Consider the following 23,428-nt stretch of genomic DNA (forward strand, 5'->3'; position numbering starts at 1 on the left):
CTAAGCCCGTGCGCCACAACTACTGAGCCTGCGCTCTAGAGCCCCTGAGCCACAACTACTGAACCCACGTGCCACAACTACTGAAGCCCGCGCACCTAGAGCCCGTGCTCCGCAACAAGAGAAGCCACCGCAGTGAGAAGCCCGCGCACCACAACGAAGAGTAGCCCCTGCTCGACACAACTAGAGAAAGCCTGCGAGCAGCAACAAAGACCCAATGCAGCCAAACATAAAAAAAATTTTAAAAAAATGCTTGTTATGATCTAAAAGGATTTGTTTTAGCAACCGAGTGTGACTTGCAACATAAACTTCCCAAGATGGGTAACAAGCATGTGAAACCAGATAACTAGGGAGTTTCTGAAAATTTTATGACTAACTGGGAGGATCAGGTGATCTTTTCCCTCTGCAAACAGCTAGGGCACTGAGTTCACAGAAACCCTGGGGGTGGGGGCACCCTTGGCTCATGGTTTCAAGACTGCTTGCAGGGCTGTTTTATGTAATTAATTACTCAACTCTCCTCACGTCTCCCAACCCATGATCTCCATAGTTTTAGACAGCTCTGTCATTAAAAAAAATTAAGAGGCAACAGACCGTGGACCAACCAAATCATTTTTTTTTTCTTGAGAAATTGCCTCCATTCAGGATTCTTCACTCCAGGAAAAAGATGCTGGAATTTTATTCCTGTGGAACCAAAGGTTACTTTTAACGTATTCACTCAAATTCTTTTAAGAACCCTCAAAATGAGGAATATACTTCGACTCTGGTGACACATAACTTGTACTCTTGAAGAGGCCCCCAAAGTCTAGGACGTACATGCTTTGGAATCAGTATTTTGGTAGAATGTAGTTCCCAGTCGTTAAACACTCACCTACTCCACCACTGGGATAATTTGTGCACATGCTATGCCCTCTGTTGTCCCCTCCCTACATTACTTGCCTATCTTCTCACTGTCCTTTAGGATGTTACTTATGCTACTTCCTCCAGAAACACCTTCCCTGGGTAAGGGCCCCTTCTATCCCCTTCAGTACTCTGTACTTCCCACATTACTGTACTTTTTTTTTTTTTAGTATTTATTTATTTATTTGGCTGTGCCAGGTCTTAGTTGCGGCATGCAGGATCTTTTAGTTGTAGCATGCAGGATCTAGCTCCCCGACCAGGGATTGAACCCGAGCCCCCTGCATTGGGAGCACAAAGTCTTAACCACTGGACCACCAGGGAAGTCCCACACACTACTGTACTTACAATCGACTGTTTACACGTCTGCTTCCTGCCCCAGAGTGAAGGCTCCACAAGGGCAGGGGCGGCACCTGTCTTGTTCATTTCTGAATCACCCAAACCTAGCCTGTTACCTAGTACATAGCAGGTATGCAGTAAGTATTTGTTGACTGAAGTCCATCAACACAAAGATGACACATGGATGTCTTAGAATGGTTACTCTCAGAGGAAGTGAGATTTTTAGACGAAGAATAAATACCAAGGATTATGACTTGAGAACCACTGACAGGAAATAAGTGGAGGAAAATGTGTCCATCAAGATAAGAATACTGAAAGCATATTGTCATAGTTTGTCAAGAGTTTCAAGAAATGCTGGCCAACATGTTACAAGTAAAAAAAGCAGGTTACAAAACAGTATAAATCTTCATAGAGTAGGGGAAAGAGTGTATCATCATGCCTGGAAGTCTATAACACCAGGATGTTAAAGTATTTTCTTTCTGCATAGCAAACTGTACTATCTTAACTGTCTACAATGAATATGCATTTTTAAGATAAACAAATCTTTTTAAAGTGTTTCAAAGTGTCTATAGTCAGCGGTGCAAATATAGCTTAGACACTAAGAATAAGGATGAAAGTCCTTCATGGTAATGGCCATGCGCAAGGAGGGGTAAGGTTGCCTGGAGCAAGTGTACGGCCGATCACTCAGGATGGAAAGCTGCGTAGGAGGAGAGAGAAGGAACGGTGGCAACTGGTGAGAGAGCCCACTCTCACTCTTGGGATGTTCTCACTGTAACAACCTTTCCCCAGACTAGCAACCCCTCCCCATGCTGGCTAACCTAGAAGTTGTCTCTGAACACGGCTCATGCTCTTCAAGGCCAACTGCTGAGTTTCATTTGATTGTAACCAGATTAAAATGAGAGCAGGGACTTCCTGGTGGCACAGTGGTTAAGAATCCGCCTGCCATGCAGGGGACACCGCGGGTTTAAGCCCGGTCCAGGAAGATCCCACATGCTGCAGAGCAACTAAGCCTATGTGCCACAACCTACTGAGCCTGCACTCTACAGCCCATGAGCCACAACCACTGAGCCGTGCGCCACAACTACTGAGCCCGCGTGCCTAGAGCCCGTGCTCCCGCAACAAGAAAGATGCCACCCAATGAGAAGCCCGCGCACCGCAATGAATAGTAGCCCCCGCTCGCTGCAACTAGAGAAAGCCCCGCGTGCAGCAACGAAGCAGCCAAATAAATAAATAAATTTATTAAAAAATAAACAAATAAAATAAAAATGAGAGCAGAATAGACTCAGAATGCTACCTACTGTATGATTCCATTTATGTGATAATTCTGAAAAGGCAAAACTACAGGGGCAGACAACAGATCATTGGTTGCCAGGGCCTGGGGGAAAGGGGAGAGTAAACTATGAAGTGGCCCAAAGGAATGTCCTGGGGGTGAATGAATGTTCCACATCTTGACTGTGGTGGTGGTTACATGACTGTACGAATGCTTTTGTCAAAACTCATAGACTTGTACACTCAAAAGGGTACTTACTTACTCTCAGAGGAAGTATAAACTATACCTTAATGAAAGGTATAAGGTATAGTACAAACTATACCTTAATGAAAAGAAAAAGAAAAGAAAAAAAGTGGCAACAGCAAATCTCTGCTCCTTGCAGTATATTTATTTTGAGAAACAATGAGGCTAACCCTCTTAATGAAATCCAATCATAAATCTCTGGTTGGAACAATGAACACTTGAGAGAGAAAACTTACCTCATGTTTGCCCCATGCACCCATTCTGAGTTAGAAAAGTAACAAGGGGGACACTTGTCCTCACTATGACAAGAATGATACACTGTAGAAAGAGAAAGATAAAAATTAGGAGTAATGTTTAAAATTAGGAATAATGTTTAAACATAGACTATTACCACATATTATATGGGCATATGACATGGAACTTTAAATTTCAGAGCTGAGTACTTTTTTAAAAATGGTCACTGGAAAGTAAAAGTAGTTGGCTTTATATTAAAGTGTTGAAAGATGAGCATGAGTGAGAAAAAGAAACCCAACATGAGGGCGAGAGACACAGAAGCAGAGAAGGAGGCAGTTTTTCTACTCCGTCTCCTGTGGCACTGCCACAGTGGTCTGTCCACATTACTCAGCCATTCTTTTGGGTCCTACCTTACACAGCAACTGCTCCCTTTTGTTGAGACATCTTTGTTATCTCATCTAACATGCTTCCTCTGACTCCTTTCAATTTCCTTACTGCCTGGAAGAGGCAGTTCATTCAACTCACCTCCTACAACAAAGCCTTCCTTGGCTGACCACACCCTGCCTGAGCGCTCTTGCTCTCCCTGACGTCTTAGTTCTTACACCGATGGCTTGCTGCCATGCTATCTGGCCCCTTCTTCATGTATTGCTGGTTGTGTCAAATGTATTCAACTACCGTCTTCTTCCTCTCAGAAACAACAGAAACAACTCAAGGTCATGAGGTTATTTTGACCTTCCTTCCTCTGACCCTCCCTCTATGTCTGACACCATGCTGGATATACAAGAAACACTCAAGAAAAGTTAAGTGAATGCTGAACGAAAGCAGGCTAAAACAAAACAACTCACAAATAGTTAAGTTCTCACTATGACATCAATCAGCAGGATTTGGACTTCCTTTGTAAACATCTGCAAGTGACTACAAAGGAAGTGAGTACAAGTGAGTGGGTGAGTATCTGCTTGGACATTAACTTCATGCTTGTGTGAACACCACAGCAAGGCTTGCAAACTAAGCTGGGAGGGCCTCTTAAGGTCTCCAGGAAAGGAGGGACTTTTCCACTTCATGATGTAATTTACTTAATTCTTTTTCACTCTATTAACTTAAAAAATTGAGAAATGCTTATCTATTTGTCAGACTAATCATACGGCCAGATTTATTGTAAGTATCAAATCCAGTGACTTAAATTATATCAGGTTTGCCTCTGGGACTTGGTAAAATGAAATGATAGGGCCAATATGGTCCTAGAGAAGGAAGCCAGTGACTAGACTGGACAGAAAATGGGTGAGTCAAGTAGCTATTTAATCTGTGTCTACAGCAGCCTATCACAGAAAACTGGAAACAAATGTCCAGCAACATGAAACTGACTGAATCAGTTATGGCCCATCCATGTAACAGGACGCTCCACTACCATCTAGAAAATATTCACTGATAAGGAGATAGATTAAAATTACAATAATAAAAGGGAAAAAATCCAGTTAAATAAATTCATTAGGATCCCACTTTATTTTAGGAAAAAGAATGCAAATATGTATTTTTGCCCATGGAAAAAAGGCCCTGAAAAATACACACTAGGGCGTATAATTCCTAAAAGGTAACATAAGAGATGATTTAATTTCAATCTTTTGACTTTATCTCTATTTTCTTTCTTTCTCTCTTCCTTTTTATGTAATAAACATATATTGCGTCTACAACAACAACAAAACCGAATTACTTTTAACTTTACAAAAAGATGCTTAACTTTGAAATATGCACCAGAAGTGGAGGCCACAAAGAAAGAAGACAAGACCAGCTGGGGATTCTCCCAACCCTTTGGGTGTGTTTGACATCCACAGAGTAAAGCAATGGAAGGCACTGTGATTCCCAGCTGTGGCCCAGATCTCAGACCCATCTTTACAGAAGCAGCCCCTGAGCACAGGGAACAAGGAGGGGCTAACCACAGTGTTCATCTCAAAGCAGTGAAGACCATCATGCAACATCCTACATGACACAGTGTGAGCAGGCTGCGAGGTGTGGAGGCAAGGAGACAGGACCCACCTGGATGGTCACATTCATGGACTCTGGCACAGGTCTGGGTACACTCAGGGGGCCTGGTACCACAGGGAACTGGAGGGTAGATCACTGACGCGCCACAGTGGCAGGTTAATTCATCAAAACCTGGTGAAACAACAGGTAAACAAAACACCCTTCATGAATTTGAGATGCGCACAAGATAATTACACACACACACTTTTTTTTTTTGGCTTGTATTTTTAGAGGAGAATTTTTTGGGGGGCTGCTCTTTTAAAAAAGGTTTTTATTCATTAAGTTGAGCTGCCGGCGGCAAAGTGTTTCAATTTTACTTGCAACAAACTTTAAGTCCATAAGTATTCCAAGACATTTTTACATGTATTTTATAAACAGAAGATCTACAGACCATCTCTTTTGACAGAACAGGAGACTTCCACTAAAGAAACAGATTCTTTTTTTTTTTAACTTTTTAGTTAGGAAAATGGATAGAGACTATAAAAGTCACAGGTAGTTAACAAACACAGAAAAATATGCTTTTGAATATAAACCTCAGAGAGCCACTGAAGCCATTAAAAAAAAAATTCTTATAAGTATAACCGACATCTATCATGATAAAAATATGAAGTTGAGATGAAGCCAAGAGCTACATCTGAGTTCACTAGGCACAGTTCACAAGCCCAATCAAAATGAGAACTCACATGGGGCCTCCAACAAGCGGTCCACTTTGTCAAGAGCTCTCCTAACCCTCAGACCCAAAGGGGAGCTAGTTCTTCAATCCTGGTCCTCGGTAGAGGCTGGGTCTTTGGCCGTGGTTCTCAACTAGGGACCAAGAGTCAGAAAGCCCAGGCCCTCCAGGATTCCTCTACCCACTGCTCTTCTCCAGTCAGCACTCTCCAGAAAACTCTTCAGAGGCTACACAACGTGGTGGAAAGAGCCCTGTAAATATAGTAGGAGACTTAGGCTTCTAGTCCTGGACCTACTTCCCACTTGTGCGGTGACTGTGGGCAGGTAACTTAACGACTCTGAGATTGCTTCCTTTTGGCCAAATGGGGATACCAAACTTTGACCTGTCCACTCAAAAGTTTACTGTGGGGGTGGGCTAATATATGTGAAACAGCTGGGTAAAGAGTAAGAGGCTACATAACTTGTTTCTACGGAACTCCATGTGTGTGATTATACAAAGCACTTACTACTCCGTTTTGAAATATGGTAGGCCTAGTATTCCACAGAAGGTATGTTGGGAAACCCTGATCTAGGCTAATCTTTTAATGTAGCAGTTCTCAAAGAGTGCTCAGTTGACCCCTAGGACTCCCTGATCCTTTCAGGGAGTCCACAAGGTCAAAATTATTTTCATAATAATATTTAGACACTATTTGCTTTTTTCACTATGTTGACATTTGCACTGATGGTGAAAAAGCAACAGCTGGTAATACTGCCAGGGCATTAGCGCAAATAAGGCAGTAGTGCCAAACTGTAACTGTTGTATTTTTCACTGCCACGTACTTAGAGTAGATAAAAAACGACAATTTAACTTAAGAAAGTCCTTGATGAAGAAGTAAAAAAAAAAAATCTTGACCCTTAAATACATGTCTTTCTAATATTCTGTGGAACAAAATAGGGTATCTGCTTCAAGCACTTTTGTTGCACACAAAAATACAGTTGTCCCTCAGTATCCTGGCGGGAAGGGATTGGTTCCGGGACCCCCATGGGTACCAAAATCCAAGAATGCTCAAGTCCCTTATATAATATGCTGTAGTATTTGCATACAACCTATGCACATCCTCCTGTATACTTTACATCATCTCCAGGTTACTTATAATACCCAATGCAATGTAAATGCTATATAAATAGTTGCCAGCACAAAACAAATTCAAGTTTTGCTTTTGGAACTTTCTAGAATTTTTCCCCTTGAACGTTTTCAACCCACGGTTGGTCGAATCTATGGATGTGGAATCCATGGATGTGGAACCCTCAGATATGGACGGCTGTCTGACCTCTGGTCATTTTAAAGAACTGCATTTTTCTGAGTCGTCAGCTGAATTGCTGAATTAACTTCTTTTTTCATAACACACCATTTTCCTTGAAAAAGTGACCGACAAACTATGATTATTCAGACTTGGGTATTTTGGCAGACATTGTATCAAAAATTAGCAGTGAGCCCATCACTTTAAGAAAACTGAATTTGCTGCCAATGATAACATTCAAGCTTTCAAGTGAAAAGAGAATTTTGGAAAATACGCGTTTATCACTATGAGCTAGACAACTTCCTAATACTTTTCCCCAGAGTTTTCTGATGGGATTGGTAGTGTTATAATGAATGTGAGTTTTTAATATTATAACACAAGCAGACCCCATCTTAGGATCACTGCTTACATCCCAAGTTTCATACATTCAGGGACAACAGAGGAATAACTTCTTTAAAAGTCTCAATAGCTTTTCTGCTGTGAACGCTGCCGAGTAAGCATCATTGAAGTCTCCCCCCTCTACTGCTGTCGTGTCTAAGTCAGTCTCCCAAAGAGCCCGGAGAGCTGCGGAAGCTCTTCATCAGATGTTTGAGCTTTGAAACAACTGATGAGTCTGAGGAGCCAGTCTGAGCAATGGGGAACGCTCACAGACTGTACGGTAACGAGGGACCCAAACACCAGACGCTCCAGAGGTTTCGGGTTTGTCACGTATGCCGCTGCGGAGGAGGTGGATGCGGCCACGGATGCAGGGCCACACGAGGCGGATGGAAGAGTCGGGGAACCAAAGAGGCCGTCTCACGAGAAGATTCTCAAAGACCTGGCGCCCACTTAACCGTGAAAAAGATTTTTGTTGCTGGCATTAAAGAAGACACTGAAGAACATCACCTAAGAGATTATTTTGAACAGTGTGGGAAAACTGAAGTGATTGAAATCATGACTGAGGCAGTGGCAAAAACAGAGGCTTTGCTTTCATAACCTTTGATGACCATGACTCCGCAGACAAGACTGTCATTCAGAAATACCACACTGTGAATGGCCACAACTGTGAAGTAAGGAAAGCCCTACCTAAGCAACAGATGGCTAGTGCTTCATCCAGCCGAAGAGGAGGAAGTGGTTCTGGAAACTTTGGTGGTGGTCGTGGAGGTGGTTTTGGTGGGAATGACAACTCTGGTGGTGGAAGAAACTTCAGTGGTCGAGATGCCTTTGGTGGCAGCCGTGGTGGTGGGGGATATGGTGGCAGTGGGGATGGCAATAATGGATTTGGTAATGACGAAAGCCATTCTGGAGGTGGCGGAAGCTACAATGATTTCGGCAATTACAACAATCAATCTTCAAATTTTGGACCCATGAAAGGAGGAAACTTCGGAGGCAGAAGTTCTGGCTCCTATGGTGGTGGAGGCCAATACTTTGCCAAACCACGAAACCACGGTGGCTACGGTTCCAGCAGCAGCAGTAGCTATGGCGGTGGCAGAAGGTTTTAATTACTGCCAGGAAACAAAGCTTAGCAGGAAAGGAGAGCCAGAGAAGTGACAGGGAAGCTACAGGTTACAACAAACTTGTGAACTCGGCCAAGCACAGCGCTGGCAGGGCCTAGCTGCTACAAAGAAGACATGTTTTTGACAATACTCATGTGTATGGGCAAAAAAACTCGAGGACTGTATTTGTGACTAATTGTGTAACAAGTTATTTTAGTTTCTGTTCTGTAGAAAGTGTAAAGCATTCCAACAAAGGGTTTTAATGTAGATTTTTTTTTTGCACCCATGCCGTTGATTGCTAAATGTAACAGTCCACTCATGAAGCTGAATAAATGTGTCTTTTTAAAATTGTGCTGTGTAAAGTTAGTCTACTCTGAAGTCATTTTGGTAAACTTCACCCCAACAATGTGAAGTTAGAATTCCTTCAGGGTGATGCCAGGGCCCATTCGAAATTTATTTACAACCCGCTTGGGTGGAGAAGCCATTGTCTTCAGCTGAACTGACAGTTACTGTGTTGTGACCTGGAGTTCACCGTTAAAAGGGTCACCCAAGCAAAGTTATGGAGTTTTCTGGTTATTAATATGATTGTTGGCACATCCTATGCAATATATCTAAACTGAATTATGGTACCAGATAAAGTTATAGATGGGAATGAGGCTTGTGTATCATCCATTATTACGTGTAATCAATAAATGATTTAATACCCTCTTTTTAAAAAAGTCTCAATATATCTGAAATACTAAGGCTTATTAATTCAGTAATCCATACCAACCTAAGAAAATCAATCACTCAGAATATATCATTCCTGACTTTCTAGAAAACTCTATATAATAAAGTATACAGTGAAGACACTCACTAGCTTGCCAGCATGTCTGGCAGTTCCCACGATGACAAGGTTCTTCACATCTATGAAGGCCACAGCGGAGTTTCCTCCCACAAATCAAAGGACACTTGTGCTCCTTATCCTAGGAGGAGAGATATTGATTGATTGATTGATTGCATGCAGGATCTTAGTTCCCCGACCAGGCATCGAACCTGTGCCTCCGGCAGTGGAAGCACAGAATCCTAACCACTGGACTGCCAGGGAATTCCTGAGAGATTTATATATGTTTACAAAATTATCTCCATTTTATATTTTCCACAAACAAGATTAATAAAGAAGCTCTCCACAATTACAGATCGCATGATATCTGGAATTAGCTTCAAAATAATCAAAGGAGGGGGAGTAGGTGGGGATGTGAATGAAACAGGATTAGTTATGACCTGATCACTACTGAAGCTACATGTTGGGCATATGGGACTCATACTTGTATCTCTGCTTTTACATATGTTTGAAATATTCAGTAATAAGAGGAAGTCTTTAAACTTTCAAACACAGGTTTATAAATAAGTCTTGATACACAGAACAATTTCATCACTCTTCACACTGTCAACATAAATGCTAAAAATAACAATTGTGTATTATATATGTGTGTGTATATATGTACTACTTTACTATTGGTACTGTGTTACCTTGTTTACACACACACACACACGATAACACAGTACCCACTGCCAGGTAGTGCTTCCTTTACTTAGTTCCACAGAAGTGAATACTTCAGATAACTGAAACTTGTTCTTTAAAAAATGCCACACTCGGGACTTCCCTGGTGGTCCAGTGGTAAAGAATCCTCCTTCCAATGCAGGGGACGCGGGTTCGATCCCTGGTCGGGGAAATAAGATCCCACATGCCGCGGGGCAACTAAGCCCATGTGCCACAACTACTGAGCTCGTGCACCTCAACTAGAGAGGCCGTGTGCTGCAAACTACAGAGCCCACAAGCTCTGGAACCTGTGCGCCACAACTAGAGAGAGAAAACCTGCATGCCACGACTAGAGAGAAGCCCGCGCGCCGCAACAAAAAGATCCCGCATGCCTCAACAAAGAACCCATGTGCCACAACTAAAACCCGACGCAGCCAAAAAAAAAGAAAAGCATATCCAAGAATGGAGGCCCCTCTTCTGGAAAAAAAAAAAGCCACACTCATTTTGCCTACTGATCTGACCCATGGAATATATGAAACTTGAAGCCTGAGTTGCTAAGGCCAAGCCAGTCTGTGTGCTGGGACAGCATACAGTCTCCTGCAGATGACTACATGCTCATCCAGTGGTCTTGAGCTCTGGGGCCTGAGGCCTTCTGTCTTTCTTCTTTCCCTTCCTCCATGTTGCCATCAGCTGACTTCTTGACCTGGCTGAGGCCTAAAAAGGCCCAGTCTGTCTCTCTGGGTAGCATTCTGACTGCTGCTCAGGGGCCTCTCCCAGTGATTTCCAAATCTGGGCTGCGTTCTAGATGGCTGAGGCTTCCAGAAGCCCAGCCCCTAGATGAATGCAATCTGATAGTGCTTAATGATAGGTCCACTTACCACACAGCATATCTCGTTACATTTATGCCGTCCACATAACCGTTTCTTGTTACACCTCTTGTCACACATAAATGTAGCATCTGCTATGAACAATTAAGAAGGAAAACAAGTCAGAGGATATGAACATTCATTCAACAAATATTTGTGTGACTACAGGCTGAAGAAATACAAACGTAATAATGTAAATAAATTAGTTATGGTGAAAATGCATACTACTTAAATATCACTTTTCACTTGCCAGTCAAAAAATAGAAAATAGGAAGACTACCCAAGTGCCCACTGATAGATGAATGGATAAAGAAGATGTGGAATATATACAATGGAATATTACTCAGCCATTAAAAAAAGGAAAGAAATCTTGCCATTTGTGACAACATGGATGGGCCTAGAGGATATTACGCTAAGAGAAATAAGACAGACAGAGAATGACAAATACAGTATGATTTCACTTATATGTGGAATCTAAGAAACAAAACAAATGAACAAACATAACAAAACAGAAACAGTGTAGATACAGAGAACAAACAGGTGGTTGCCAGAGGAGAGGGGGGTGGGGGAAAAAAGAAACAGGTGAGAGGTACAAACTTCCAGTTGCAAAACCAATGATTCATGGGTATGAAATGCACAGTGTGGGGAATATAGTCAATAACTAAATAATATCTTTGTATGGCGACATAATGTAACTAGACTTATTGTGGTGATCATTTTGAAATGTATAGAAAAAAACACTATGCTGTGTAATAGGAACTAACATAGTGTTGTAGGTCAACTATACTTCAAAAACAAACAAACTCATAAAAAAGACATCATATTTGTGGTTATCAGAGGCGGGGGGTGGGGAGAGGGGGAACTGGAGGAGGGCAGTCAAAGGCACAAACTTCCAGTTACAAGATAAATAAGTATTAGGGATGTAATGTACAACATGATAAATATAATTAACATTGCTGTGTGTTATATATGAAAGTTGTTAAGAGAGTGAAGTAAGAGTTCTCATCACAGACAAAAATTTTTTTTCTATTTCTTTCATTTTCCATGTATATGAGATGATGAATGTTCACTAAACTTACTGTAATAATCATTTCATGATGTATGTAAGTCAAATTATTATGCTGGGACAGGAATAAAGACGCAGACATAGAGAATGGACTTGAGGACACGGGGAGGGGGAAGGGTAAGCTGGGACGAAGTGAGAGAGAGGCATGGACATATATACACTACCAAATGTAAAACAGATAGCTAGTGGGAAGCAGCTGCATAGCACAGGGAGATCAGCTCAGTGTTTTGTGACCACCTAGAGGGGTGGGATAGGGAGGATGGAAGGGAGACACAAGAAGGAGGAGATATGGGGATATATGTATATGTATAGCTGATTCACTTTATTATAAACCAGAAACTAACAAACCATGGTAAAGCAATTATACCCCAATAAAGATGTTAAAAACAAACAAAAAATTATTATGCTGTACACTTTAAGCTTATATAGTGCTATATGTCAATTATATCTCAATAAAACTGGAAGAAGAGGGGGTTTCCCTGGTGGCGCAGGGGTTAAGAACCCGCATGCCAATGCAGGGGACACGGTTTCGAGCCCTGGTCCGGGAAGATCCCACATGCTGTGAAGCGACTAACCCCGTGCACCACAACTACTGAGCCTGTGTGCCACAACTACTGAAGCCCACGCGCCTAGAACCCGTGCTCCGCAACAAGAGAAGCCACCGCAATGAGAAGACCGCGCACTGCAACGAAGAGTAGCCCCCGCTCACCTCAACTAGAGAAGGCCCGCGCATAGCAACAAAGACCCAACGCAGCCAAAAAAAAAAAAAAAAAAAAAAAAACCACTGGAAGAAGAAAAGGAAATAGGAAGACTGATTAATGTATGGAACAGGTTAAGGTGTGGAGAAAAAGGCACACACACTTAGTGAACGGGAGAATAAACTTTTGGAGTACATATGTATCTATCAAAAATTTAAGTGGTAATTCCATTTTAAGTAATGCTTCCTACAGATACACTTTCAAAAGTAGCTAGGACACCAAAAGCACAAGCAACAAAAGAAAAATAAATTAAATTTGATCAAAATTAAAAGCTTTTGTGCATCAAAGGACACCATCAAGAAAAGGCAACAACATAATGGGAGAAAATATTTGCAGATCAGTTATCTCATAAGTGTCTAGGATCCAAAATTTATAAAGAACTCTTTCAACTCAGTAACAAAACGACAACCCAATTAAAAAATGGTAAAGGAATAGACTTTTCCAAAGAAGATATACAAATGCCCAAGTACATGAAAAAATGCCCAACATCATTAGTTATTAGGGAATGCAAATCAAAACCACAATGATTTATCATTTCATACCCACTGAGGATGGCAATAACAGTAATAATAATAATAGTAGTGATAAAAAACAGAAAATAACAAGTGTTGGAGAGGATGTGGAGAAAATGAAACCCTCATACATTACTGGTGGGACTGTAAAATAGTGTAGCTACTGTATAAAACAATGTGGCAGTTCTTTTAAAAAACTTCTACCTAGGGCTTCCCTGGTGGTGCAGTGGTTGAGAATCTGCCTGCCAATGCAGGGGACACGAGTTCGAGCCCTGGTCTGGGAAGATCCCACATGCCGCAGAGCAGCTGGGCCCGTGAGCCACAATTACTGAGCCTGTGCGTCTGGAGCCTGTGCTCCGCAACAAGAGAGGCTGCGATAGTGAGAGGCCCGCGCACCACGATGAAGAGTGGCCTCCACTTGCCGCAACTTAGAGAAAGCCCTCGCACAGAAACGAAGACCCAACACAGCCATAAATAAATAATTAATTAATAAAAATTAAAAAAAAAAAATTCTACCTATAACCAACATATAATCCAGCAATTCCATTTCTAGGTACATAACCAAAAGAATTTACAACAGGTTCTCAGATAAAAGATTGTGTACAAATGTTCATAGCAGCACTGGTTGCAACAGTCAAAAGAAGGAGACAAACCAAATGTCCATCAACAGATGAATGGATAAACAAACTGTGGTATATATATACAACAGAATATTATTCAGTCATAAAGAGGAATGAAGTACTGATGCGTGCTACAAGGTGGATGAACCTTAAAAACATGCTAAATGAAAGAAGCCAGAGACAAAAGGTTACATATTATATGATTTCATTTATATGAAATACTCAGAATAATTAAATCTACAGAGACAGGAAGCAGATTAGTGGTTGCCAGGGCTGGTGGGGAAGGGCGAGTGGGGAGTGAAAACTTAGTAAACAAAGGGTTTCCTTTTGGGATGATGAACCCATTTTACAATTGATAGAGGTGATGGTTTTACAACACTGTGAAGGTACTAAATGCCACTGAATTGTACACTTTAAAATGTTTCACTGGGGACTTCCCTGATGGTGCAGTGGTTGGGAATCCACCGGCCAATGCAGGGGACACGGGTTCGAGCTCTGGTCTGGGAAGATTCCACATGCCACCGAGCAACTAAGCCTGTGCGCCAGAACTACTGAGCCTGTGCTCTGGAGCCCGCGAGCCACAACTACTGAGCCTGCATGCCACAACTACTGCAGCCTGTGTGCCTAGAGCCTGTGCTCTGCAACAAAGAGAGGCCACCACAATGAGAAGCCCGCACACCGCAACAAAGAGTAGCCCCCGCTCGCCGCAACTAGAGAAAGCCCGTGCACAGCAACAAAGACACAACGCAGCCAAAAAGTAAATAAATTTATTAAAAAAAAGAAAAAACAAAACAAAACAAAAAAATGTTTCATTGTATGTTCTGTGAATATTATCTCAATAAAGGTGCTGAAGGCGCTGAAGTGTTTACCGGTGAAATAACGTTTGGGATTTGTTTTCAAAGTACTTCAGTGAAAATTAAAAATAGGAAAAAGAGGGATGGATGAAGAAAGAAGATGGGCAAAATGCTGATAACTGTTGATGACTGGTGATAGGTACACAGAGATTCACTATACTAGTCTCTCTACTTTCACATATGATTGAAAATTTTCATCGTAAGCTAAAAAATTAACAAGATGGTTACAGCGTTATCTGTAATGGGGAAAAATTGGAGACAACCTAAACGACCAACAAAAGAGCAATGGTGAACTATACTATGGCATATCCACATAAAGAATGTTCTCAAGAGGGAGAGCTATACACACTGACATGGAAAAATGTCTTTGATATATTACTGAGGGGAAAAAAACAAGTTCCAGAAAGTATGTTTAGTAAGAACCTAAGTTTAGCGGAAAAACAAAACCATACTAGCACATGTATACACCTGTATGAATATAGAAAAAGATCTGGACCCATACCCAACAAACTAATGATGTGGTTTTATCAGGGGAATGGAACTAGGAGGGGAAAATGGGGTGAGGGTGTATTTCTACTTTTTACGTTATATTATTTTATCAATTTTTTAATTATTAAAAATTATGTACTAATATAGTAAGTTTTCCAAATTATATTTTTTAATTACCAAAATTTTGACTGTGGTTTCGAGGAAGATATTTCTGGTTATGTCAAATATTCAGATATTTGAGGCAGATACTCAGCCATTCTCCACCTTCCTCAGGCTAACAGAGCCTTAATTTTGTTCAGAATCTGGGCACCCACGTGTTCCTCCATTACCGGAGTGAATGCTGAATAGTGTAGCCTGTCATGGTAATTCCATTCCCCTTGTTAGTGAAGGGTTTGGGCAGGAACATGTGATAAAAAGCATACTGAGGGTCTTTCAGAACTGTCTTCCTTGTTCTCAAGAAGGAGGAGAAGAATCGCTCCTTCTTTTCTTTAGATGTTGCTGGGAGATGACTCAATGCATGAAATTGCTGTAGCTAACTAATACCCAGGAGGGGAAAACCAAGAAAATCACAGGAAGCTGGACTGGAGTCCTAGAATCACTGGGTTTGTAATTAACCAACCCTGGACTTGTTCTGCCTCCAGATTTCCTGTTACGAGAGACAGTAAACCTCCTTAGAGCTAAAGTCATTTTTCCTTGGGTTTTTTGATACCTGTAGCCAGAAGCACCTTAACCAATACAGCTTTCTTTCTGACCAGAATAAGAGCTTTTATTTTGTTTAAGTTTATCTTCTATCACTTTTCCAAAACAGTTTTAAGGTGGTTTAAACAAAGACTATGTGACGGTTGGTAAAACAAGGACAGAACCATAATAAAGTGGAGTATCAGGATCAAGGACAAAGGAAGAAACAATATTCTAGGCCTAAACGTTAAGAAGGCTGCTGGCTGAGTCCCCCTGTTCTAGGTATCCAACAGTCCTATCAAGCCATAAGGGGATCAAGCATCAGAGTCAGTTTTTACAAAGTTTGCTTCATTAGATATTATTTTCCTTCCCTTCCCATACCAACATTTTATTATGAAAAATTTCAAACATATAAAAAAGTTGAAACAAGTTTATAGTGAACACCTATATATGCCCACTACCTAGACTCTACCAGTAGTTGCTTTTACTCATAACTCTCTATTCTTCCATCCAACTATCAGTTTATCTTAATTTTGGATGCTTTTCAAAGTAAGCTGCATACATGAATACACTTCCCCTGTATTTTACAGCATTTCATTAACTAGAATTCAATTTATGGTTCTTTTTTTTTCTTTTGAGGTAAAAGTTACATACAGTTAAATGCACAAAGTACCTTCACTGAATTCTGACATATAACCCATCCCCCTGTCAAGATGTAAAAAATTACCTTCACCCCAGAAAGTTACCTCATGCCCCTTCCCAGTCATACCTTCGCTTTTGAGACTGGTACATGGAAGCTCCTATGGAGAAAGAAAAGGGAATAGTAACTACTTTAGGAATAAATGAAACAACACAACTGCAGCATAATGCTAAATGTAACATGCATATCCCAAATACCCAGTACTTCTCTGGCAGTCGCTTATTCACCAACTTCACCTATCGGGGGCTACGTTTGCCCAGTCCCTGTAAGCTTTACTCCCAACAGGGCCCCAGGTCTAATGACTTTTCATGCAAATATAACATTCTTTGTGGTCTGACCTCTAAACTCACAGCAGATTACGTATTATAAAACCTGAATGAAAGAAGGACTGACTGCTAAAGGTATGCAAAGCAAAGAGAAATAACTGTCTGGCAAGGGTACAGACAGAAAAAGCCATAAAAAGCAGATATAAGAATTGAAAATATGTAACAATCAGTACCATCTGATGCAGGGACAAACAGCTCTACATACTCAAGAGTATCCCTGGCAATGCAGCTGAACTGTAGCAGAGTGGAATACAGAAGTCCTTTGCCATTCAAAGTTTTGCTACCCTGGTTTCAATCATGTGTGAATGGCCTCAAAGGTCTATCACATGTAATTCTGCTGATACATGTTCCTGAGTAACATGCGTGGGGAGGCTGCTGTGTGAAGGGCCAGTCACTTGGGAGAGAGTGAGCCTGGATGGCTGCCCAGCATCTACATCTGAATTTGGCTTTGATGTCATGGACATGCTATGTACTCAGAAATAAGCAAAATGATAAAAACATTTCTTCTCAGTGAAAATGACCCTGAAAAAGGGGGGCAGCTGCTGGAGTTGATAACAGACGTGAAGATGTCTAAGAAATTGAAGCTTCTTGGCTAGAAAAATGTTTTCGGTAAATCAATGAATTGGCTCGGTTCTATGACATGAAAAAATTCCCCATATGCTCTCTAGAGATACAAAGCAAAAGTGACTCATGAAATTGCTTGAGTGAGTGCTCCAGTTAATACAAACACTGGATTGTACACAGGAAATGCTGGGAGTTTGGGGGTTTTGAGCACAAGCCACCATTCTCCTTGCTTGGCCCTACGATAAACCTTTCTCTGCTCCAAACCCTGAAGTTTTATTCGTTTGGCCTCACTGTGCGTCAGGCGCATGAACTTGTGTTCGGTAACAATTTTGGCGAAGCCAGCCCAGGGGTCTGTGCTCGTGCCGGGTCGACCCTGGCCAGAGGCAGCCCCTTCCCTGAGTGCCCAGCAGCTAGCTGCCGGAGAGCATTCATTCCAGGGAACTGGAAGGGACTCTCCCTGACAGGCGCCAGCCACCCCACAACATGAGGCTGTTTGGAGTTGAGAAAAAAAAAAGAAGAAGAAAAAGAAAAAGAAATGACATGCTGGAGTGGTATGTACACCTGCAGGGAAAGACGGAACTCCCATAAATCCCTATACTAAATATGAATTACCAATAAAAACTTAAATACAGGGTTCTTTGTTAATAGGTAGTAAGATACAGCAAACATTTCTCAGACTCCTACCAAAGTGATTAAAAGAGAAGAACTTCTGAAGCTTTAAGAAATAAGTTTCTATTTATCTAGAAAACTCACTTCCATGGAAAAGCCCATTCCATTACAAAAGATATTTCAGGAAAAATCTGGCTGAAAAATGAGGTAGTTATCAGTGTTTCAAAGAGATCTTTCACTTTGTCAAATTGTTTAACAGAATTCATATTGATAGTGAGCTCCTCCAGCAATTTTAGAATAAGATTTTATTTGCAAAAAAAATTCAATTTACAAATAGCTTTTCAAGAATACACTCACTGCCATGGGATCCACTATTAGGGGGAGTGAGGACAGAGAGTGAATGAGACGCAAAAAAGCACAGAGACAGAGAAAGGGATTGTTGGGGAGAAAGAAGCAAACTGACAGTTGTGTATCCCAACCCTGTTTGTAATTCTTGGGCACAAAGAGCACCTCCAGGCATTACTAAATTTATGATTACTAAATCAGAGTATCTCACAGTCTTCAAGCTGGTATTTACAAAGCATAAAATGGTCCTGTACCTGACATTCAAAATACCTTTACTGTCCTATGTATTCTGTGATTTCATTCAGAAAAAATCCCCACACATCCTCATACAACTTTTGTCACATGTAAATTGCACTACTTTGACAATTTTTTCTTTAATTCTGAAGCTTACTTATTAAGCTAGCTCCCAATTTATGGACAATATCCTCAGAATCATTTGCAAGTCAGCTGCTACCCAGACCTTGGGCTGTACTTAACAAATAGAATCAACTACTCAGAATTCTGTCTCTACCCAGGCCTGTGTTCTGCTGGGACAGGTGCCGATATGCACTGAAATGACCAGAAGTACATCAGAGAGCAGGACAGATCAACATTCAGTATGTTCCCCAAGTTGGATTACCTACAGACTTCAGAGGAAAGCTTCTTGCCTCTTCTGGTTACAGACATAGAAATGGGCACTAATTCCAAAATGGTAAGATGACTTTTTATAATATATAGTCCAATGAAGTTTGTCCCAGGCAGAAAGCAGAGGTTGACAAAACAGTTGTATAGTGAAAAATTAACACTATCTGAAGAGAGGTCTGGCTTTTGCCATTGGCTTCTGGGAGATAATCTTGGAATATCATGCCTAATGGGAGTGTCATTGTTTCCCTGGAGCCTTGGGTCACCAGAGAGTCTAACATGATTTAGGGTGCAGGCTGGCCACACCGAAAGACCAATGATGTGATTTAGGGCATGGGCTTTGGGTCACACAGTGTTAGTAGACTTCGGAGGGACTGGAGGCTGAGATCAGCTACATGGGCAGTCAACCACGCCTACATGATGCAGCCCCAATAAAAACTGACCACCCACTCTCCGGTGGGTGAGCTTCCTTGGTTGGCAATACTCCACGCATACAATCACACACTGGTGCTAAGAAAGTAACGCTGTTCCAACTCCATGGGGAGAGGACAACTGGAAGCTTCGTATTTGGTACTTTCTTGCATTCTGCCCTACATGCTTCTTCCTTTGGTTGATTTTAACCTGTATCCTTTCCCTGTAGTAAATTGTAATCAAGAGTATAACAGTTTTCAATGAGTTCTGTGAGTTCTTCTGGCGAATAATCAAATCTTGAGGGTAGCCTTGGGGACCACTGGATTGCAGTTGGTATCAGAGGTGAGGGCGGTCATGTGGACTGTTCTAATTCAGCAATTGTCTGAACTCCTGCAGTGGGTGTCAGAAGTGAGGGCGACCTTGTGGACTGTGTTCCCTCTAACTTAGTGAGCTAACTGCTTGCAACGGTGCTATTGTTCTTCTCTTCTGGCATCTAGCATTATCACACTTGTATTTGGTCAAGCTACTTGTATATGTGCCCTAAGCCTATTATTGGCCTCTGAGCCTTGTGTGCCATACCCCTTCATACCTATCCTACAACTGGTCCATAGTAGATATCGGTATACATTGGCTGGATTGGATGAATCATACACAGTATTAACAGAAATAAGCCTGAGGTTATTTTGATTCCTTCCCTCCCACAATCACCAATTTAAAAGGCATTGGGTGCTTCCCCAGTGGCGCAGTGGTTAAGAATCCACCTGCCAATACAGGGGACACAGGTTCGAGCCCTGGTCAGGGAAGATCCTGCATGCCGTGGAGCAACTAAGCCCATGTGCCGCAACTACTGAGCCTGAGCTCTAGAGCCCGCTGGCCACAACTACTGAGCCTGCTCGCCACAACTACTGAAGCCTACATGCCTAGAGCCCATGCTCTGCAACAAGAGAAGCCACTGCAACGAGAAGCCCGTGCACCGCAGTGAAGAGTAGCCCCCGCTCGCCGCAACTAGAGAAAGCCCACACACAGCAAAGAAGACCCAATGCAGCCATAAGTAAACAAACAAACAAACAAACAAATAAGTAAAAGGCATTGGTGGCAACAACTCTAGCATTCTGTAGGATTTACCTTTGTTCTGAAAGAGCATCTGCAGGAAATAACTGATGTGCGAGAGCATGGTCCACAGTCTCCTTCATGGCAGCGCTTTTCACAAGTATGAATGAAATCTTTAATAAAAATGAAAAGAGCTGGGAATGAAAATTGCAACTACTCATTTTCAGACTCCCAAATTAACTAGCCACAACGGTCTTCCACCTCTGTTCCCTGCAACTCCATCACCAGAGTTGAGGGAAGAAGGATGCTATCAATGCCTCTTCCCCTATCTTCCCTTCACCTGGCAGGCTGAGCCTTTTCCAGCAAGGACAGGCCCCAGCATTAGTCACAGCAAGATGCTCTGGAGCACAAGATGCTCTGCCTAAGTCAAGGAACAGATCTTCTGACTCTTTATTTAGACCTCAAGTCTCCAGGTTAGACTCGGATCTCCTTAAAATTGTAGCCATGGGTGACTTGCTGAAGTACTCTTGACTCCGAAAATCACCTGGGGATCATAAGTAATCAGAAACCATCATCCATAATCTCACTAAGCTCTATGAACGTTTGGTGATAGGTGGCCTGCTAGTCATTCTGCTAAGCCAGATTTTAGGACAAGTCCTGTTTCAAGGACCCCATCAGGGATCATCCATAGTCTTTCTCAATGGCTGCTGTTTACATGATGTATTTTTTCCATCCTTTTACTTTCAGCCTAACTGTACCTTTGACTCTAAAGTCTGTTTCCCAAAGATGGCATATAGTTGGATCTTTTTAAAAAATTCATTTTGACAATCTCTGGTTTTTGTTTAATTCACTGACGGTAATGTTAGTATTGATATAGTTGGATTTATGTCTGCCATTTTACTTTTAGTTTTCTTTACATCTTATGTCTTTTTTGTTAACTTAATTCTCCTTCATTGCTTTCTTTTGCGTTAAGTGAATATTTTCCAGTGTAACATTTTTTCCTGGTAATGGCATGTTCCATTATGTTTTGAGTTATCTTCCTAATGGCTGCTCTAGGGCTTATCATATGCATCTTATTAGAATCTACTTCAGATTTGTACCAACCTAATTCCAGTGAGATACAGAAGCCTTACACCCATATAGCTCTATTTTCTCTTCTCTTTTGTGCTTTTATTGTTATACATATTACATTTATATGTGTTATAAATTCAACAGTACAATGTTAAAATTATTGCTTTATGTTATGCCTATTAAAAAAGTTGACAAAAGAAAGGAGAGCAAGTATGCATTTATAACTTGTTATGTTTATCTTATTTACCATTACTGGTTTTCTTCATTTGTTGCTACAGATCTGAGTTACCATCTGGTATCATTTCCTTACTCCAGTACAACTTTGATCCCACCCACTTCCTTTGTGCTGTTACTGTCAGATACATTTCTGTATACTGTAGGCCTAACAATACAATTATATGCATATTTTATACAATCACTTTTTAAATCAGTTGGAAGAAGAAGAAATATGCACTTATACTTTCTTTTATAATTATGTAATTACCTTTACTCTTTGCTTTTTCTTGTGGATTTAAATTTACGTGTGGGTTTACTTGGTATCAGCCTGAAGACCTCCCTTTGGTATTTACTGTAAAGTACATCTGCTAGCAGAGAACTCTGTTTTTCTCTTTTTCAAAAGACTTTTCCTGGATATAAGATTCTTGGTTGGTAATTTTTTTCTTTCAGCACTTTGAATAGGTCATCCCACTGCCTTCCTGTTGCGATGCAGTGTTCTCCACTGTTTCTGATGAGGAGTCAGCTGTGAATCTTACAGTGGTTCCCTAGTATGTAATGTATCATTTTTCTCTTGCTGCTTTCAAGATTTTCTCCTTGTCTTTGGCTTTCAGCATTTTTACTATGTGCCTAGGCGTGGATCTCTTTGAATTTATCCTACTGGAATTTGCTGAGTTTCTTGGATGTGTAGATTAATGTCTTTCAATAAATCTGAAGTTTCCCACCATTATTTCTTTGAATATTTGTCTGCTCCTTTCTCCTCTCCTGGTGTTCCCATTACACGTTTGTGTGCTTAAAGGTGTCCCACATTTCTCTTGAGGTGCTGTTCACTTTTATTCACTTCATTTTCACTATGTTCTTTGAATTATATAATCTCTATAGATCTATCTTCACATTTATTGATCCTTTCTTCTGCCAGCTCAAACTTACTGTTGAGTCCCTTTAATGAATTTAAAATTTTAATTACTGGAAAACTCCAGATTTTCCATTTGGTTCTTTTTTAAAATTTCTCTCTCTTTACTGATATTCTCTATTTGATGAAACACTGCCTTTACACCTTCCTTCCTTTACCTCTTCAGGCATGGTTTCCTTTAGTTCTTTGAATATATTCATAACGGCTACCTTGAAGTCTCTGTTAAATTTGACATTGGTCACTCTCACAGAAAACTGAAACAGAAAGTTTCTGTTACCTGTGGGGTTTTTTTTTTGTTTGCATACTTTGTAGTTTTTTGTTGGAAACTGAACATTTTTGGTAATACGTTGTTTGCAGCAACTCTGGATACTGCTTCCTCTTTCCACAGCTTGTTTTTTGTTGTTGTTGTCTACTTGTTTATTTGTTTTGTGACTTGGCTAAGCTATTTTAGTGAAGTCTATTTCTATTACAGTATGAAGCCACTGGTGTTGTTCTTTAGATGGCACAGCCTTGGGCATGCGCATGGTCGCCCTGGGATGACAGTGGTTTTAGCAGGGCTCTCTCTGACTGTCTCTTTCCCTGACCTCTCTGTTAAGCTGTCTGCCTCATTTGGTATTACACTCAGTCCTGAGGCTCCACTAATTGCTGGCTGATTGCTCTATTATTTTCAACAATGTCCTGGGGCATAAACTGCTCAGCAGTCTGATCCAATAAAATCTGGGCAGAGGTAGTCTTTGAGGCAAATCTGTGAGGTTTGTTCTGACCCCAGGATGGTTCCTCTTAGTTATCTCCTTCCCTGGGTCTCTCTGGTGAACCAGTT

General features: G+C 41.2%; 1 protein-coding gene and 1 pseudogene across 1 annotated transcript in view; one reads left to right on the forward strand and one right to left on the reverse strand.

The window, feature by feature from the left end:
- NFX1 (nuclear transcription factor, X-box binding 1) overlaps positions 1 to 23,428 on the reverse strand; it is a 78,093-nt gene that overhangs the window by 14,105 nt on the left and 40,560 nt on the right. Inside the window, exons 10-16 of the mRNA XM_036854136.1 lie at positions 20,487 to 20,584; positions 16,555 to 16,585; positions 10,821 to 10,903; positions 9,277 to 9,385; positions 5,009 to 5,128; positions 2,980 to 3,061; positions 1,240 to 1,264 (exon numbers count right to left, since the gene is read on the reverse strand). Coding sequence (XP_036710031.1) covers positions 1,240 to 1,264; positions 2,980 to 3,061; positions 5,009 to 5,128; positions 9,277 to 9,385; positions 10,821 to 10,903; positions 16,555 to 16,585; positions 20,487 to 20,584 — 548 coding nt within the window. The remainder of the gene's footprint in view (positions 1 to 1,239; positions 1,265 to 2,979; positions 3,062 to 5,008; positions 5,129 to 9,276; positions 9,386 to 10,820; positions 10,904 to 16,554; positions 16,586 to 20,486; positions 20,585 to 23,428) is intronic.
- On the forward strand, positions 6,188 to 23,316 carry LOC118896905 (annotated as a pseudogene).

This window comes from Balaenoptera musculus, chromosome 6 (genome assembly GCF_009873245.2).
Source record: "Balaenoptera musculus isolate JJ_BM4_2016_0621 chromosome 6, mBalMus1.pri.v3, whole genome shotgun sequence".
NCBI classification, from domain to species: domain Eukaryota; kingdom Metazoa; phylum Chordata; class Mammalia; order Artiodactyla; family Balaenopteridae; genus Balaenoptera; species Balaenoptera musculus.